The 19,403-nt window shown below is 34.7% G+C and overlaps 2 protein-coding genes and 1 long non-coding RNA gene across 18 annotated transcripts in view; 2 read left to right on the forward strand and 1 right to left on the reverse strand.

Annotated features, from left to right (window-relative positions):
- The window catches only part of LOC101886298 (uncharacterized), a 68,901-nt gene extending 51,135 nt beyond the window's left edge, over nt 1-17,766 (reverse strand). For 2 of the 15 annotated variants that reach the window (XR_015511295.1, XR_015511291.1), the window contains exons 1-4: nt 17,634-17,766; nt 16,020-16,246; nt 15,561-15,812; nt 15,137-15,263 (exon numbers count right to left, since the gene is read on the reverse strand). This is a non-coding gene — a long non-coding RNA (uncharacterized LOC101886298). Of the gene's footprint in view, nt 1-14,267; nt 15,039-15,136; nt 15,264-15,560; nt 15,813-16,019; nt 16,257-16,347; nt 16,749-17,270; nt 17,342-17,633 lie in introns of those variants that run through there. The other 13 variants (XR_015511293.1, XR_015511297.1, XR_015511298.1 and 10 more) reach the window with 13 other exon arrangements.
- Nucleotides 8,967-11,348, forward strand: hoxa2b (homeobox A2b). The gene is given in 2 exon segments (NM_131106.1): nt 8,967-9,778; nt 10,364-11,348. Coding segments are annotated over 2 exon segments (1,092 nt in total). The 5' UTR covers nt 8,967-9,417; the 3' UTR covers nt 11,095-11,348.
- skap2 (src kinase associated phosphoprotein 2) overlaps nt 16,761-19,403 on the forward strand; it is a 46,646-nt gene continuing 44,003 nt past the window's right edge. Inside the window, exons 1-3 of one of the 2 annotated variants that reach the window (XM_087285312.1) lie at nt 16,761-16,823; nt 17,511-17,616; nt 17,698-17,723. In XM_087285312.1, coding sequence (XP_087141438.1) covers nt 16,784-16,823; nt 17,511-17,616; nt 17,698-17,723 — 172 coding nt within the window. In that variant the 5' untranslated portion in view covers nt 16,761-16,783. The remainder of the gene's footprint in view (nt 16,824-17,510; nt 17,617-17,697; nt 17,724-19,403) is intronic. The other variant, NM_200628.1, reaches the window with a different exon arrangement.

Genomic DNA, 19,403 nt, shown 5'->3' on the forward strand with positions numbered 1-19,403 from the left:
CTAACGAAGTGCTAATCTGCATCGATATTGCAATAACACTAATAATTGCAGTCATGCATTTTCGTGTTATGCAGCACATAGAGTTCCAAACTCATTAAATAATATACATAAATAAATCGTCCCTGAACGAGGTTGAGAATGACTGCAATGTCGTGCTATTTTTACCCAATACAACGAAAATATTTTACCACCTTCCAAACAGTTTCACACAACTCGCGCTCATTCTACCGTTGTCTTGCAACCCATGGTTTAGTGTTCTGTTAAAGGACCGGATGCTGTTTATCCGATTAAACAAACCTTAGTTTGATGCCTGCACATTCTATTTGTGCCTCGGCCATGCAAGCGATATTAGTGGCCGTGCGGCAATAAAACACAATCACAGTCTTAACTGTTTATAGGGTGCAAAGCGTTTGAGGGCGGAACTGAAATGACTTTTTGGAGTCCCCATGCCTATATCAATATAATTACAATAATATTTCAACATAGTTCACAAAGTATTTTTAGTAATTAGTTAGTAGTTTTCTTTTAAGTATTATTATTTTATTGTTAATACAACTACAACTACTACTACCACTACTACTACAACTAATAATAATAATAACAACAATAATAATATTAACATCAGAAGTATTTCTGGTATAAATATATTTTCTATTTTTATACTATATTAACAAAAGAGGAAGAAAAATAAAAAGCTATCGCTCGATCTACAAAGGCCCTACACCAGACAGCATCGTAAAATGGGGCTCAGCCTGGCCACACTGTCTGTTTTTTTCTCTGCAAATTACTTTATTACACCTCGGTAACAATTAGAACGTTGCAGAACCGAACACGCATTTGTTGCTTCTTCATGCATGCACTCAAAATGACAACAAACATTTTTTATATATTGATATTTTTTTCTTGTTTTGACTTTTAAAACGTAATCACGCTAAACAATATAGAAAATTAAAAATGAAATGTTTAGTAAATATTTCATAATTCGTGTAGGTTGATGACAAATCAAAACAGAGATTTTAATTTCTATGGGTGCATCAAAAGGCACATTCATATCCGCCTTGTGTTATCCCTCAACGCAACGTTTGTGTGTCTCCCTTATTTAACTCACCTAATTAATCAGAGAATCAGCTCGTTAATAAAGCCTTAATTAACTATATTTGGAGTGTCAAATTAGCCAGACAGCCAAATTGGCCAGTGATGCAGGGCCTTATCGAGTAGAACATAGAAACATTAATTTGTATTATTTTTAACAAACAAACGGAGCCTCTCTACCATGAAGACTACCTAGTCACTACCTCTAATATCCAGCAGATGGAGGCAGCGTTTTGTTTGAAATTATTAATTCAAGACGGTTTCCAATCACCAACCCTGCTTAAAAGGGATAGCTGCCCCAAGAATAAAAAATGGCACATCAATGACTGCACGGATGCATCTTTGAAAAAAACGGCTTTTATATTTTGGCATTTAAAAAGAAGAAAAACAAGTGTAGGAAGGCGAGTAAATGTTGAACAATTAAATTTTTTTGGGGTAAACTATGCATTTAACAAGAACCAGACAGGAACAAGACTCATTAACTATTTCAAATGTTTCACCTAATGTGTCAATAATGCTTAACAGGAACATACTGTATGTCAGTATATCCTAAAAAGGGTCTTCATCAACTCTATCATGTAGAATGCATATACAGTATCAAGCTGATTTAAAATTTCATTAGGATTTTAATGCCAAACATCTAATTTATTCTTTGTATCAAACATTAAACCGTGCATTACTGGATGATACTTTGTAAACATGTATATTAAACATTGTATACCTTATAGTATCTATAGTTGCATACAATATCTATATAATTACAGAATAATAAAACTTATTTGCCAACATGCCATCATCCCACAACATTCCTTAAAGAGATAGTTCACCCAAAAATAAAAATTATGTCATTATTTACTCATTCTCGACTTGCTCAAGAATGTTTTCTTCTATTGAACACAAAGAAAGATACTGAAAAATGCTGGGAAAAACAGCCACTGAGTTCCAGTATTTTTGTTCCTATAGATGCCAATGGCTGTTAAGAAAACATCCTTCAGAATATCTTGTTTTGTGTTAAACCGAATAAATGAATTCATAACTGTTTAGAATCATGTCTAAACCGATGTTTGGTTTGCGAGTAGACAGAGGAAATTTACAATTTTCATTGAATTAAGAACTAACTTATGATCTGTTATAATCTCAGAAAAAAAGGCACTTGGTTGTACAAATAATGTTCCTTAAGGAACAGTTTTGTACCTTTGTAAAAGTTGTACCTTATATGGTACAGAAAAGACCTCTTATGATACTGTTCTGTACCTTTTATGGTACAACTGAAATTAAGGTACACAATTGTTCTCATAAAAAGGTACATAAGTGTTAGACAACACCTTCTTCATAACAATGCATATGAAAAGAAACTGGAAAAGCAAAGGGATTTTATGAATAATGTCCATATTAAAACATGAATCATCATTTAAAAGCATATGTTTAAAGAAACTCATAAACATTATTTATTAAGTTTTATAATACAAAACAACTGGTAAAACAAACTATAGGTATTGTAAACATTTAAGGCATTTTAATACACATTTGGTAAGTATTTTATGCACTGAAAACCCTAATAAGTTGACTGAACTAAATTAATTGAGTATTGGAGTCTCCAAAAACCTGCATATTTGAGTTTATTTTACTTGCCGATTTTGAAATTGTTCAGTTCACCAAACTTAGTTCTAAGTTTAGTGAATTTGGAACTTTCCTTAAGGTAAACATAAAAAACTATGAAACTTTGAAAAAAATTTTAAATAAATTTTAAACAAAAAATAAGTAGCCATTTACTCACATTATGATGAATAATTATACCCGAAGCCATTTATTTCTGATTTTAAAAAGACCTTGCACTTATAAGGTTGCACATATTAGAATTTTACAGTCAAGACTACATTTGTAAAAATGACCTATTTTTTTTAAGGATTAATTATGATTGTGAGCTTACTACACTTGAAATCCTCAGTTTATGCAATTTCATGCTACATTAGTTAAATTTTTAATTTTACACTTATTTTAAGTGATAGGACCAAAACGCAAAATTTTCAAGTTATGTTCAGCAAACTTTACTTAATTGTTTAAGTAAATACAACATTAGGGTTTACAGTGTGATAAATACATTTTAATTATTGATATGCACCATCAATTTGCTTTCCACTAAGCACGTGAACTTGCAAAACATGCATAGTGTTCATGCCGGCATTTTAGTATTTTAAAGCTAATCAAACATTGTGCATTTCTCATTACAATACTACAATGCAAAAATCTTTTTCTAAGTGTTTTTGAGTGTATGCAAAAATACATAAAACATAAAAATAATAACATATAAGAATGGAAAAATATTGTAACTGGTTTAAAATTTCAATTAAGTGCACATTACACTTCACAATTCCAAATTTCAAATGTACAGTTTAAATTGTAATTGACTTTACATGTAAAATTTACAATGTAATTTCACAATGTAATTTAATATTAACATTTTACTATGCCTTCATATAGTTCATATTGAGTCAAAGATCATGGTGGAGAGAGAAGAGCATTTTAGTAGCACCTTACGGTCTTTTAAGTAGTTTGGGCCCTTGTTAATTCATGAGTGCTTATATGTGTTAGCCTACATAGGCCTATGAAATAATGCTTTTAGGGAAAACCAGACAGTTGTTTATAGTCCTTTTCCTCTTTCACTAAAAATGTTAGGCTAAAATCCATTCATTACATATGCTGTCTATGATATGTCGAACTTATTATCGAGCTATAGATATGTACTGATACATAAGATCATAAGATTTTACTTTTCTCAACACACACACACACACACACACACACACAAACACACACACTTCCTGATCACTCAACTAGATTATTTACAAATGTAATTTACAAAAACCACAATGCAAATTAGGTTACTAGAGTAGAACATTGTATTTGCAAAATGAAATCATGCATCAAATAATATTCTACATGAAAGCTAAGTGAAACTTTTAATCTCAAACATGATATCTGCAGTTCATCTTTTTAACTTAACTTCTGAGTTGCATTACAAAGAATGTTTATTCATTTATTCATTCTTTCGGCTTAGTCTCTTTATTCAACAGGGGTCGCCACGGCGGAATGAACCGCCAACTTGTCTAGCATGTTTTACACAGCGGATGCCCTTCCAGCAGCAACCCATCACTGGGAAACACCCATACACACATTCATACACCTGTACTGCATGTCATTGGATTGTGCGGGAAACCGAAGCATCTGGAGGAAACCCACACGAACACGGGGCAGAACATGCAAACTCCACACAGAAATGTATGCTGACCCACCAGGGACTCGAACCAGCAACCTTTTTGGTGAGAGGCGATTATGCTACCCACTGCACCATGTTGCCCTTGAATGTTTATTCTCAACATTAAATTGACTGAATAAACTGATGAAAGATAAACAGATGTAACACACATTGTTCATCAATAACTTGGCAGTTATTATTCAGTTGTATTGCTGTGAATGAAAAAATAAATTTAAAAAAATTAAACAGATGCACATAGCAGGAGGACAAAAATCAAACATCTGCTTTGAGAACTACTCCATTTTAAATAATATACATGACAATCTAGATTAAAGTCTAAGCACTTTAAGATGGAATCAAGTGTATTAGCTGTCATTCAGCAGACTAAAAGCCACCTGAACAGATTTAAACCTTTCATAGTCTTGACACGAGAAAAATTATTTTATTTATATTCATTGCATTTAGCAGAAAGGGGGCGGTGTTGAGCCTTTACTTGCTGTATAGGCCACCGATTTTGTTTATTGCAAAAAATAATAATTAATAAATAAACAAATAAATAAATAAATAATCCCAACGAAAATTTACAACAAATGCTTTACTACTAATTTCTATTTTTTCTATACACTAAAACGCTGGGTTGTTTGAGGCCAAATTTTGGTCTAATATGGTCTCATACCATCGGTAGATTAAGATCGTAAATTTAAATAATTGTAAAAATGTTATTCGACGTTAATCTTACAAAGAAATGTTGGGTAACTTAAACCCAAATTGTTTAAATTTGGACTAACCCAAAAAATGGGTTGGATATGATTATATTAATTTTATTTTTTAAAAATTAACCTATCAGTTGTGTTAGTACCTAATATACCCAGAATTGTGTTGTAATAACCCAATAGAGTGTACCCAAATCTGGGATGAAACACCCCAGCATTTGTTACCCCGGCTCTGAGTCACAAACATTCTATATATTGATTTAGTTTCTGCAAGTAGGCCGCCTTGCCAACATTTTTAGTTATTTTGGAAAACTATTTTCCGAAGAGAAATCCTGAAACAAAAAGAACATTGTCATGAGAAATAATAACTAATAGCTCCTAAATGTGGCATTTTATTTCCGATGAGTATCCTACAGAAACATATAAATGCTATTACAAACACATTTATAATAACAGCCTATTGCTGCTGAATATAATCCATCATGTATTGTCTTCTCTTAATGCAAATGACATATGCTGTGCTCTAAAAGATCAGACTTGGTCAAGCTACTCAATCCGCGTAACTCTAGAGCTGTCCATTAGATCACATAACACTGATAATTTACAGTCATTTACTCACAACTTTTCAGAGAGGTAAAAGAGCTGCCAAGTAAGTAACCCATGCGTTTTTACTTATTTTTCTTCGTCATATCAGAAATTTATGCAAAGAACGCCGTTGTGAACATATTACCATTTATTGTTTTAAATTATTGTTGCGTGTCAAATAGAATACAAAACTGATTGATGGGTTCTTATATGTACAGTAGCCTAACCAAAAAAATACGATTTATATGGCATCCCTACAAAGAATTGTAAGTCCAATCCTTTACAATACCCTAGACACTGGTTGTTGACTTACCAAGTTATCCTGTTTTAATTACATGTTTCAGCATCAAGAGGTTAAACAATAAATTATTACATTTGTGTTAACACCAGGCAAGTCAAGGGATATTTTCTCAGAACGTCATATCCTGCATAATTCTGCATAATTCTCCTCTCGAGCAGGAGTATAGTGCATATGCCCGGAAATGACATACACCTCCAGAACAACAAAAGAAGCTTGGATCTCGTTTACGACCGAGTGCAATGTGTGTGGGTAGAGGGTCATCCATCAAACGCCACTGTTGCAAGAGCTACTGCCGCTGCTGCCTTCGCAGACATCATAAACACCCCATATACGCCTCGCACTAATTTACAAAGCACACTGTGAGGGATACACACTGATCAATCCTGGCTTTTTTACATAAACGAATGGCTTCAGAAAGTATTCACAGTATTCTAAGACGATGATCTTTCAGCTGAACATATATCATGTACATAATGCATTAGCTATTTGGAGAGATATTGTGGAATAATTGAGTTAGCAATCCTAACTTTATTCGATCATCAGATGTAATAGGGTATTAAACAGGTATCTGAATGCAAGTAAAGCATCTGAATTTTATTAACAAAAAAAAAACTAATTAATTCGTCTACAAATAAAAAGACGACTACAAAGAGAAAAAATCTAATTACAATTCGAAAGGAAAAAAAACAGTCTTACAAACTGGGGTAATTTTAATTCATAAAATAAAACGCAGTACATTGTTATTAACACTAATATTAATGATGACAATAAAGGCTGATAGTAATATTGATAATAATAAAAAAGTAATATTAATAATAATAATTATTATTATTATTGTTGTTGTTGTTGTTGTTGTTATTATTATTATATTGTTACTATTAGGGTATTATTAAACAGATTTCTATTTATTTTATATTATTCCACTATTAGGTCTATTATTATTATTATTAGCATAATAAGTAATATGGCTTAATGTAAAAGTAGTAGAAGACTTGATGCGTAATAAACTTAATACGTTTATACTTATCTATATAATGTAGCCTATAGCATATACTGCACCAATTAATGCGTTCGCTTTCAATGTAGCACATTGATCGCTTCATTTGTTTGCCGATTCGACAGGCCAAGTTTTCACTTTTAACTTGCGTTTTATGACCGTCAGAATTCATTATTTATTTTAACAGACGGTCAGCGGGGCTGTCTGTTGTGCCAGACGCACCCCAAAAAAATGCTGGAACACCTACTCAGCACGTGGAAGAAAAAGCTGCAAAATTGCCAAATAATGAGATAATTATTAAATTCATAATTTAAAACTAAATATTTCCTTAGTGTATCCCGACTTGTCCTTAAACGCCACTTTTAAAATTGAAGATGTTTTTCTTTCTTGTACTATTTACTCGCGCATTAAAATGTCAAAATGTTTTTCTTTATACACACACTGATTGTACAGACTTTTGCTTATATTCGACCTGCATTAATTTAAATCAAGGTGACTGACAACAACCGAAAAAAAATTAAAACGCCCTTGTAAATGTTACTTTAACATAGGAAAACATCCAATACACTCTTGACAATTATCCACAATTTGACAAACATAAAAACACAATTCAGATTCTGTATTATCAGAACATGAACTCGAATACATTTTGCATTCATGTGCATGCATTCATACATTTGCAACGTCGTCGGGAATGTACAGCTCAACTGCAATTTTCCATAAAATAAAAAAGTTTAATTCAAAACACTGCAATATAATTTACATATCCAAAAAAAACATATCTGATTAGAATACATACAATGCATTATACATATTATTCAATATTTTAACGTATAGATTAATAAATAACTAATATAACATTTAGCAGTACATGTAAAGATACATCCTTGTTTGATTTCGATGTTCAGTTCGTGGGAAAAAAAGATGATTTTTCGTTCGTAGCAGAAATGTGTAGGAAGTAGTTGGCATTTTTAAAGAATGCCGACACCCACGTTCTTCTTTACACAATAGCTCCTGTGTAGCTGACAAAAACACGTTTTTCCTCTTACAATCAATAAATAATCCTATTTATTCCCAACCCTTCGATAAAGGCTGATTTTCCAAAAAACGAAAATATAACACAAATAATGTTTGGTCCGAGAAAATCCTCCTTTCGAAGCACATCCGATATAAAATTATGATCAAGGTCAATCCCATAATCGAGAAATATCACTTCTAAATATAAAATGTATAAAATGAATAAACTCTTAACCATGAGTACGTTGTTCTCTTCTTCCTGGCCACATATGATCTAAGGGAGTGTTAGATGGTTTAAATGTGTTCTTAGGGCACTAAGCTGTCAGACCTTTTGGCGTGTAAGATTGATAGCGTGAAGGCTTCCAGGGCTCTTTGTTTGGAATATAAGCAATAAAGTGCTCGAGGCCTACACCTACTTAGCTAAAGACGACTAAGGGCAAAACAGAAGACACATTCTTGAACATACAAATAACTATTTGATTTTTTTTTTATCTCACATTAAAAACTTAATGTGTTTGCCAGTGACACTGTTGAAGGCTAATTGTAATCAGTTCAAATAAAATATGCACAGCGTCATTTACAATAAACACAATTATATTATTTAAATGTTTTATATTTGATATATTATTTTCCCTTTTGATGACCTTATATTTTCTTAAATTCTACATTGGATATCAACATTTAAGTTTAATAACGGTATAGAGATTAAATGTATAACATACAGAAACTATCTACGAATAAAACTCAGGTTTTTAAAACTTACAATATCTAAATAATAAGCAATACATATAAAGAAGTAATACATTTAAGTATAACGCGTCAGTGCGCGTGTGAACGCGAGCGCGTCAAGGCTTTGAAAGAATTTGTCTACGCGCAATGTGTGCGCGCTTAATCTCTCACGCGCTTTTGCTCGTGCATTTACAAGAGGGAGCGCGCATTGCCTAAGAAAGTAGTAAAAACCCAGACTCGGGATTAATGGGATTCCTCGATCGTAGCTATTGGTGTGTTTTATGTGAACAGTTGATGTGTTGTGGGATCTCCTGCCGAGGACCGTTAAATATGAAGAAAACAGCAGACGGACTCACTGTCACTCTTTTCAGGTACTGGCTATACATGTAATCTACGGAGCGAGCAGCGGGCAAACTGACCATAAATGCGTAAATAAACTAGCCCGTCCCAGAGAGTGAGGCGTTCCTCTCGGACTTTTTTCGATCAATCACACAGACAGTGGCTTCTTTTGATTAAACCCCAAATTGTCATTGGACAGAGGTAATCATGTGACAAGCAATACGGTCCAATTTCAACCTTGTCTCCATGAAAGCAATAGTTTAATGGCACCGCGGTCCCCATACGGCCGTAATCAGCAAAATAGTTTTTTTTAACCCGGCACGATATTTCATTATATCTTCCTTGAGTCACAAATTTGAGAGCGGCGAATTTGCAAGACTTGGAGGAGATGAATTACGAATTCGAGCGAGAGACGGGTTTTATCAATAGTCAGCCGTCGCTCGCTGAGTGCCTGACATCTTTTCCCCCTGTCGGTGATGCATTTCAAAGTTCATCAATCAAGAGCTCGACGCTTTCACACTCGACACTGATTCCTCCTCCTTTTGAGCAGACCATTCCAAGCCTGAACCCCGGCAGCCACCCTCGCCACAGCCGGCCCAAGCAGAACCCTAATGGCTCATGCCCGCTGCCTGCCGCATCCTTACCCCCAGAGTACCCTTGGATGAAGGAGAAAAAAGCATCCAAGAAAAACCAGACAACTTCGACAGCGGCAACCACCGACCCTGGTCCACTATACTTCTCCCCTCAAGGTATTTGGATTTTTAAATAATGTTATTATTTTATATTTGACTCCAAACAAAACGCACGTTTATACTGTAACAATAATTATTTTCAGTAGGCTACCTGCGTTGCGCGGTGCCATGCTACTGAAAGTGCAAGGCAGTTTGTTATTCTTATGGGTCATGCAAACTTACTGCGAACAAGTTAATATCTAAAAGTTTTTGGTAGTTTTGGATGCTGATGATATGTTCAGCACAACTCCTAAACTGTGTTAGCTACTTGTAGTGCAGGGCATGAATTTTAATATTTGACAGTAATGAAGAATGATAGATTGCCATTACTCAACTCGGCAGCTGGCGTGTTCATTAATCTTCACTCGGACCTCTCCGCACTCTCACCAGACACATCAGTATATTCTGGCATTGGGGATGAGGACACAAATTATTCAAGTGCCGTGGCTCTATTCCCACAAACAATTTATGCTCCCTTAGAAACGCAATATATTTGACAAGTTTGTGAGATCAGCTTTAAGCCCCACAGCGGCGTTGTAAAAAAAATCAAGAGTTATAATTAGTGGCATATCAATAATGTATAATGTTGTAATCCCTTCATAGGCTCGCCCGAGATTTCTGATGGTGGCAGTGGGGCAACTCGCCGACTCAGAACGGCGTACACTAATACTCAGCTGCTGGAGCTGGAGAAGGAGTTTCACTTCAACAAGTATCTGTGCCGGCCAAGGCGTGTGGAAATCGCCGCTCTGCTAGACCTCACTGAACGACAAGTCAAAGTTTGGTTTCAAAACCGGAGAATGAAACACAAACGGCAAACGCAGTGCAAAGAGAATCATCACGGCGATGGAAAACCACCGAGCCTGGAGGAGGCAGGCGGACGGGGTGATGGGAAATCTTTTTTCGAACAAGTGGCAAACAATGTATCAGGGGCGCTTTTGGAAAGAGAGGGTTATCCATTTCAGCAGAATACCTTAACTTCTCAACAGTCACAGAATGGACACAATAGTGATTCCCAAAGCGCAACTGTCTCGCCTTTAGGTAGCAATGACAAACATCTGAAACATTTTCCCAACCCGTCACCCACTGTTCCTATCTGCACCACAACAATGGCCCCGGATTGTGCATCTGCTCAGGACAATGGCAGTCCCTCGGCCCTGGACGTCTCTTTACAGGACTTCAACGTTTTCTCAAACGATTCCTGCTTACACCTCTCAGATGCCGTGTCTCCAAGTTTGTCAGAATCTGTAGACAGCCCCATTGGTTTAACTACGGAGGCCTTTGATTTCTTCTCTGAGACGCTTACAACAATCGACCTGCAACACTTGAGCTACTAACTCTAACTGAAGTTTCATTATAGGGACGTCAATATCTTTCTCACATTAATGGTCTGTGTGTTTAATTGTGACTTTAAAAATAGGCCTAGACCATTAATCAATGAGGTAAGTTTTTCAATAATCAAATTATTCTTTCTGTTTACAGAGAAAATATGGCAGGAAAAAAAGTGATATTTTTCTCGTTTTATTTTTGTATCGCTCGACGGCAAAGCGCCATATTTTCATAGAATAAATTTGTACTTGTTATTGAAAGTATGAATGAGTGTTGTTAATTTCTTTGATATACGGATAAAGAAATAGCCAACAGTTCTGCAACCAATCATGGTAAAATTTAAAGTGTATATTTTTACATTAAACTACTTTTGCGGATTATAATATTTGTGTGCTTTCGTCTGCTATAAGAGGTTTAATTTTTTAGTTAATTTAAAGAAAAATATTTTTACAATATATACGTAATTTAACTAAATGTGTATTCGTAGCCGCTTATAAAAACTTATATTTGTTGTCTTACGCAGTTGGTAATTGCGTGTTAACGTTTCTTTTCATAATCTTTGTTAATTTCCCTGTCGCTTAGTTGACGTTAAATTTAGACTTTAACTCTATAAAATTAACCCAAAAAGTGAAGTTTTTGCACTTCCAAAATTTGTAGACTAAAACAAAATAGCTCAAGAAGGTGATTGATGTTATTGATGCTGCGTACACAAATAAGCACCTTACTGTATCTGACGACATAGGGAGTCTCCTGGCCAAGAGCTGTAACATTTTGGAGTTCAGCAATTAAATTTTATTGCCTATTAAACCTTCGACAGGGGGGTTGGTGTTGAGGCAGCACTCCACGTAATTCAATCCGCCGCTGTGAATGAGAACGCATTTCAGCAGTCAAACCACATTTTTAAAGTAATTTTTAAGTTTATTTAAGTTATTATAATTATTTTTTAATCGACAAAGTATAGGCAGAATTTAGATGTGATGGAAGTAGCCTGGCTAGGTCCCAAAAAAGTAGGTAACGGCTCATAAAAGTATTATCAAAAAAGTAGTTTTATCAACAGGCAGTGCTGCCAGGAATAATAACATACCATAGGGCAAACTAAGATTTGTCTACTCCTGATTTATTGATTTATATGTACATTTTTATTTTTAAAAAAGTTTACCGCTTAAATAAATAAGATAATAAATCTTTCTCGATTGCATTGGCCCTGCTATCTGAATACAGGCCTATGTGTCCTCTTGGACTGATTCGATTGTTATCCGCTTGCTGTTGGAGAGCTAAAATAAGTCATTCAGAATCGTTATCGACAAGCCAGGATCTTGAAAAACCGTTTTCGCAATTTACACAACAAAAATACTGTCAACCCCTGTTCTTATTAACACACCATGATAAGTTTTTGTATGCACTTTACATAGACTAATAACAATTATAAACGCCAAACAATATGAATTGTTTCACAATTATTAGTTCATCCGTGCACGAGTAAATTAATTATGGTGTCTCGAGTCGTTTTATAGGCCTATACTCGACTAAGTTCTCTGTATTGGAAATTTATTTAGTATGAAATGAAATTAGAAGTCCCATGAGAAAAGTGTTTATTGAAATCGAGCTAGGATAATTTCCATACTTCTGACGCCACGTTGCAGTCGCTGCGCAAGTGTTGAAATGAAAATGAGGCCTACCAGCTATGAGCTAACACCGCACAGAAGCATTTATTAGATAGGCTATATTGTTCCAAGTAGGCTATTAAAGGCTATTAGGTCTGGCTAATCAATCTTTACGCCTACAGTTTAGAAAGAAACAATGACCGTTAGACAAACTACTATTGGAATATTATATATTTAATTGTGATCTGATTCGGAAATTATAAAATACGTTTTTTTAAATTATCCAAGAATTAAGTTTGTTTAAAATAAATCAAGATTGTTCTCTTTTTATCACAGTCATTCTTGATCTTTAAATCATGCACAAAATATGTGTTTATAAACACCACTTTATCGCATTCCACAAAACAAAGATCTAAATTGTTTCGAGCTCCACGGGCTTAGCGCCAAATCGAGCCTGTACAAATAGTTTGACTGACGTCCTTTGACGACACCAAACACGTGATCGGCATTCTTTAACCAGGTTAAAGACTAGCGAAATGGAACAGAGAAGGGATGCATTTAGCTCAAAAAACAGAATTGTATTATGAATAGTATCTGTTTGAGAATTATTTTTATAATTCTTTATCCATTGCAGATACTGCTACACAAACATAATCTATTCTCTTCATAAAACAGCATTCCACTATTCTTAAATGTATAAATTAAAGTTTTTGATTTGTATGTCAGCCGTCTCTCCAATTGCATTACAGTACCTCAGATTCCCTGCTGAGATTGGAAAATACAATTCTGGAAAAATAAAATCTGCCTTTACATAGTGTTTATGCATCAAAGTAAGTCACATATGCTAATTTAAGTGCCCATAAGATATATGCTGCAAGGAGGTTTTAAATATACAGTTACTAAGTCATTAAATATTGTCATTTAGTTGGAGTCACTTCACTTCTAAGAGAGCCAAACTGAACATTATCTGGGACTTAATCCAAATTGAACAGTTTTGTATGCATAAAATGTGCAAGTAGTTTGAGGCTTCAGCAACAATGCTTTTAGTGTTTAGGTTTATAGCTTTGGTTAGGAAGGATGATACAATTTTGGTCAGCCCAGTTTCCCATGGACAATTAACAATCTCTGCAAAGTACAATTTCTGTCTTAATAACTAGATTTTGCCTAAACTGAAAACCCCCATACTGTTAGTCTATAACTGAGACTGTAATGTCTGTGTAGGCATTTAAAGTCAGTGCAGTCAGCCTTCAACTAGTTACCATGGAAACCTTGCATTTAATCTTGGTGGTCCCTTTTGTTATTCCTATGCAGGTGGGTTTCAAGCAGATATTTTAAGGGTGTAGTAAGATTACAGCAGAATAACCAAAATAAACAGATAAACAGCAACACACACAAAAATATCTACCCCACCAAAAAAATTAATAAATAAAAAATAATAATAACAACAACAATAAAAAAAAATCTATATATAAATATTGTGCATTGTATTTTATAATGAAAAAAAAACTTAAAGGCATTGTCAATCTATCAGCAATCAACACATTAGCAGATATTTGGAACAAAAATATCCAATGGTGTTTTTGGATTTTTACTGGATGAAGAAAAACAGTTAATACCTCTTTATGGCGTTTTGCATAAGAAACACTGATAAAATGGCATAATGGTAGATAAATGATGACAGACTGTTACATTTTAAGTAAAAACATCCCTTTAAGGGATCTAAAACAGAGGCCAACCACAGCAACACCACAGAATACAAATGAACAAATTAGTCCTATGAAGCATGATATTATCTCATAGATCATGTTTATAGAATTCCTGAAGTATGCAATTATTCTTCTTCGGGTTGCACTTACGTGGTCTGCTTCTTAAACATCTCTTTACATCTAGCATAAGTGTTTATTCTCCTGAGGCTGCAATGAGGCCAAAGTGTGGACTGCTGAATCAAAAGACTAACAGAGGTTACTGCTCCCAGTGGAACTGAGCAACTCAAAGCGTCAAGAAAAGCTTCATGAATAAATCTACAGTAATTAATAACCAAAGAATTAAATCTCTGATAAAAGTTTTACAAAGTTGCATATGTACAATTTTAAATATCACTTAAAATAATTTTGTTGTCATGAACCAAATATAATCTTAAGGTTTACTGCAATGCAGGGTGGGGGCAATCTTCTTTTTTACCAAACAGGTGGTGAAAGTGGTGTCAAAAGACAGTTTAAATGTTTAAATGTGAGCTAATTCTAAGTCTTTTAAAAACAACACCTGAGCAGCCTAATCCCTTTGAGGCCGCAAGGCAAAGACACCATCTCATCCATCACAAAGTTGAACTTCACAGATACCTCTGTACCCTGCAGGCAGTGTGAATTACAGTGGCAAGAGCGCGCCCTCAGATGTCTTTCTTAATGTTCAGAGGCTGTTCAGGTGGTCTGATTCTGATATGACTTACCTGTCACATTGTCATAGTATTTGCTGGTGACCTCATTCATCTTAGGTGCACTTTCAGAGGTACTGTATGTCTTCACAAAACTTGAGTTCGGGCTCTTCCAATAAACTGGTCAATTCCGACCAGCTCTCTGAAACAACCCAAAACAAAGACAAATGTTATGAACACAAGTCAATAGACTGACAAGAACAAAGAAGAAAGAATCACAATGTGGCAGTCTGCGGTTTTCATTTTCACAATAATGACAGTGCAGGCAACCAAACAGTCATGTCAACTAAAAGAGACTAAAACATTGCTCTCCCCTAGAGAATACAACAAAGTGATCTCTTAAACCTTTATGATGATGAGAAGCAGAATGTCTAATTTGATAAAGATGATGATCATCGGTTATGATTATTCTTATGTAAAACTGCACAGAAACACTCACACATTACATCCCTCCTCTTTCTGGGTTGGTGCCAGAAGCTGAGACGTGTGAACTGAGGTGAGTCCAGATCAAACAAGCTCGGCCGAGGACCATGAGGTATGAAGCGGCTCCACTCTCCTTCAAAAGGTCAAAGGGCACTTCACCTCTCTTTCCCCCTCCACACCAGATGGATCTGTGGCCAGGTCAATTGAGGTTCAAGCAGTGCTCAAGCCAAGTGAACAAGCATGCAGGATGTCAGTGTTTAATCACAACCTATAGTTTCATAAGTTAAATTAGCCTTTTCATTTCAGAGTCATCCCTGTAGTTTTATTGTTTGCTTGTGTGAACATCATAAAGCATTTTAGTAAAATATAGATCATTACCATAAAATTATAATGTATTATAAGGTTAATTAATATCCATGTTCAAAATAACACCAAATATTACTAAAAATCTCAATCATTAAAACAATCCACTCACTATCATCCTTTATGAGAGGTACAGAGAAGGTGACAAAGGGCAGGTCTCCTGGCAGGGATCTGTTCTCCGCAATCTCTGTGAAACAGCGGAGAAGCACAGAGCGAAAGCACAGAGCCAGATGGAGATGGACAGCTATGTGTTTCCTTGTGAAAGCTGTGCATCACCCCCATTCTTCACCTGTCTCCCTCCTCAGGATAAGTGGGCCCCACTCCAAACAGCAGGCCCATCTAAAAAGGGCTAAAAGGTTCTCACTAAAATCTTAGTGCTCCAGCAGTGAAATTATATAATGCATACAATATATAAATCTTAACATTCAGGAGGTACTTACCGAAGTCATGAAATGTGGACTCTCACTTTGCAAAGAAAGCAATTAAGTTTCATGTTCTAGATTCAGATTAAATAAAATTGCATGCCATGCTTAATATTTAGCATCTGTTTTCTGGCCCCATGGCATGCTAATCAAACATCCAAGGTAACATCATTTGCGTCACAAAACCCAATGGATTATATAATAAATGCAAAATAGTTCTGTGTATAATGACAAACCAAGTACTTAAAACTGGACGAGGAAACGTCTCTTTCCCCAGTGCACTGTTTGAAGTGAGCACCCAAATGCGCCTGCTGGAGATAACGTGATAAATAACAGTGTCTAATTTGAATAGTGGTTTATTTAGTTTAGGCAGTCGTCTCTTCCGTATTTCAGTCGAGTCCACTTAACTTCCGCGTTTCGAAGGCTATCTTGCTGGGTCAAGCGATTTATCAGAATGCGGTCTGTACCGGAAGACTTCACGACACTCATTTCAGGTACTAAATATTTAGAGAAAACAATAATAGATAAAGAGAACGTTTGGTCTCGGGCGCTGTAAGAACATAATAGACGTTTGTTCCAAGACATAATGCCTACATTTATTTCTGTTTCTAAAATGAGGAAGTTTGGTCTCCAGAAAGACTCTGTATATTTCCCTGTTACGAAGTAGACTTATATCCTAAACACAAAATAGCACACGATTATTTCGTGCTGTCTTTTAAAATTGTGTTTTTTAAAGTTTATTACTGTAATAAATAGGTTGCACTACATTGGAGTGCAAATAAAAAATGTATAGTTTTGAGTATCAAAGTTTCAGTATCTAACAGTTGCAGTATCTAACAGCTGAAAGATTTTAGGATGCTAGCGATGTTTTAGCAACGTAACAGTTAGCTGTTTTGCAACTGGTCACGCTAAATGATGCGGGTTGTTATGATTAGCCTTACCAGCTACCATGCCCCCCAAAGTAAGGTGACAGCAGGCTATAGTTGAGTCGTTTCTGGCCCATGACCAGTGTAAGTTGAATTTTCCAGCAGGGGCCAGTAAAGTAATCAAATTGTCATTAGATTGGAATAACGTTTGCTGAATGTTCCTTAAGCTCATCTGTTTTCCTAAACCTCATTTGAGGAGCTCTAAAGGTGCTAAATGACAAGAGGGAAGGTTTACAAAACAGTGTTTATGTTTAGATCTGGAAACATTCTTGACGGATGTCCTTAAAGGAGAAAATTTAAGCAAGAAAGCAAAAGAGAAAAAGGATGCCTTCATCAAGCGTATTAAAGATGTGAAAACAAGGTACGGCAAAATATTACCTGAACATGTTTGTGACAACATGCTGATAAAGTATTCAACTCATCCAAATTATTTCTGTTTCAGCTACGCTCAGGAATTTAAGGACAGACGTAAGTTTTGATGTGCTTCAATGTTTGTGTATGTGCGTGTGTCGGGGGAGGGGCTAAACTACAAGCATGCGGTGAACTGCCACTACTCAGTACTGAGTACTTCCCTACTAGAGGATACAGCCTTCTTAAAGTCTGTCGTGACTAGTGATACACGACACAGTTAGCATTTATAGCATTTTACATTATTATTTCTTTATTGATGGTGCTTATAAAATATATTTAAAAAAAGCACATAAGATTTGCCAAATATATAAATTTTTTGTCTTCTTACAGCGACTTTACTATTTGAAATGCTTTAGCTTGGTTTAGAAAATGTTGTCAAGCAAAAACATTGCAATTTACAGCTGCACTATTACCCACAGACCCGGAAGTTTTGTTGTTCCTCTTATGTTATTTATTTATTTATTTATTTATTTATTTATTTATTTATTTATTTATTTATTTATTTATTTATTTATTTCAGTCAGTCATATCTACATTTCAAACTGAATACAGAATCTCAAAATAGAGGCTTGTTAATATAACATTTTAACAGTACAAAAAATATACATGCCAGGGGGTAGGTATAAATCAAATACCAATATACAGAATGTGCATATGTAATAATCAAGTAAATACATTGTAGAATTCACAAAGTTAAAATTTGGTTTCTTATTAGTAAATTTACATTTATAAATGTAAATTTTTGTTAGAAAATTAAGTAAATTAATTCAATAAAAGCAGTTTTCCTCTTGATTACGGTACATAGTAAAGCCAAAAAGTGCATTTTCTCACAACAACAACAACAATAACAACAAAAGAGTTTAGAACACAGAAAATTGTTATTATAATTTTTTTGCACCCACTTCATAGATTGACTGAGTATGCACAATGGTAAAATAAGTGTAAATCAGCCTCCTCATATTCATTACAAAGATACAATTCACATCAATTCCATTTTTAATTTTTTGTAAAAAATGTTTTGCTGGATAAAATCTGTGAGGAAGTTTATAGGATATTTCTTTAATTTAATTTTAACATGATATTTCTGTGGTAACAGCCACACTTTTTCCAGCAAATCAATTGACCCTTTAATAAAGTAATAATTACTCTTTGGAAAAGGGTGCAAATAGCTCTACTCTTGGTATTTATTGTAAAACAAATGTTGCCAACATAAGATTTAGTAATATCAAAAGGCAATGCATCAGAAACATGGTCTTGATTAATACCTCTAAATAACATATTGAGACCTGAAGGAATTGAACTAATAACAGTTGAAAACTGTTGTTGGGTAATTGAGATTTTGTAATTGTTCCTCTTATGTTGTTCCTCTTAATATCATTATGATAGAAACATGTGCAATTCTTGTTTTGCCATCATGCTTTTGAATGTTTTTCAGTTAATCAGGGATTTTTTTTATTATGTAACCCAAATAGAGTGTTACTATATCCCTATTCCAAATCTATGCACATAATATCGTATCTAGATAGCATGACTACAGTACCACCCAAAGCAGTATGCAAAGGCATTCTCTCTAGCTAACACAAATAGAATAGGAAGATATTTAGATACCTCTGAGGTCTAGATCTTTAAAATATGTTTTTAGTTATGCAAATGTTAATGAAAAATTCAATATTTCTACTATAAAACATTATGGAAACAGTTATTTTGAATGTGTTGAAAACACTGAAACAATCATTG

Source organism: Danio rerio, chromosome 16 (assembly GCF_052040795.2).
Source record: "Danio rerio strain M-AB ecotype USA chromosome 16, GRCz13ab, whole genome shotgun sequence".
Taxonomy (NCBI): domain Eukaryota; kingdom Metazoa; phylum Chordata; class Actinopteri; order Cypriniformes; family Danionidae; genus Danio; species Danio rerio.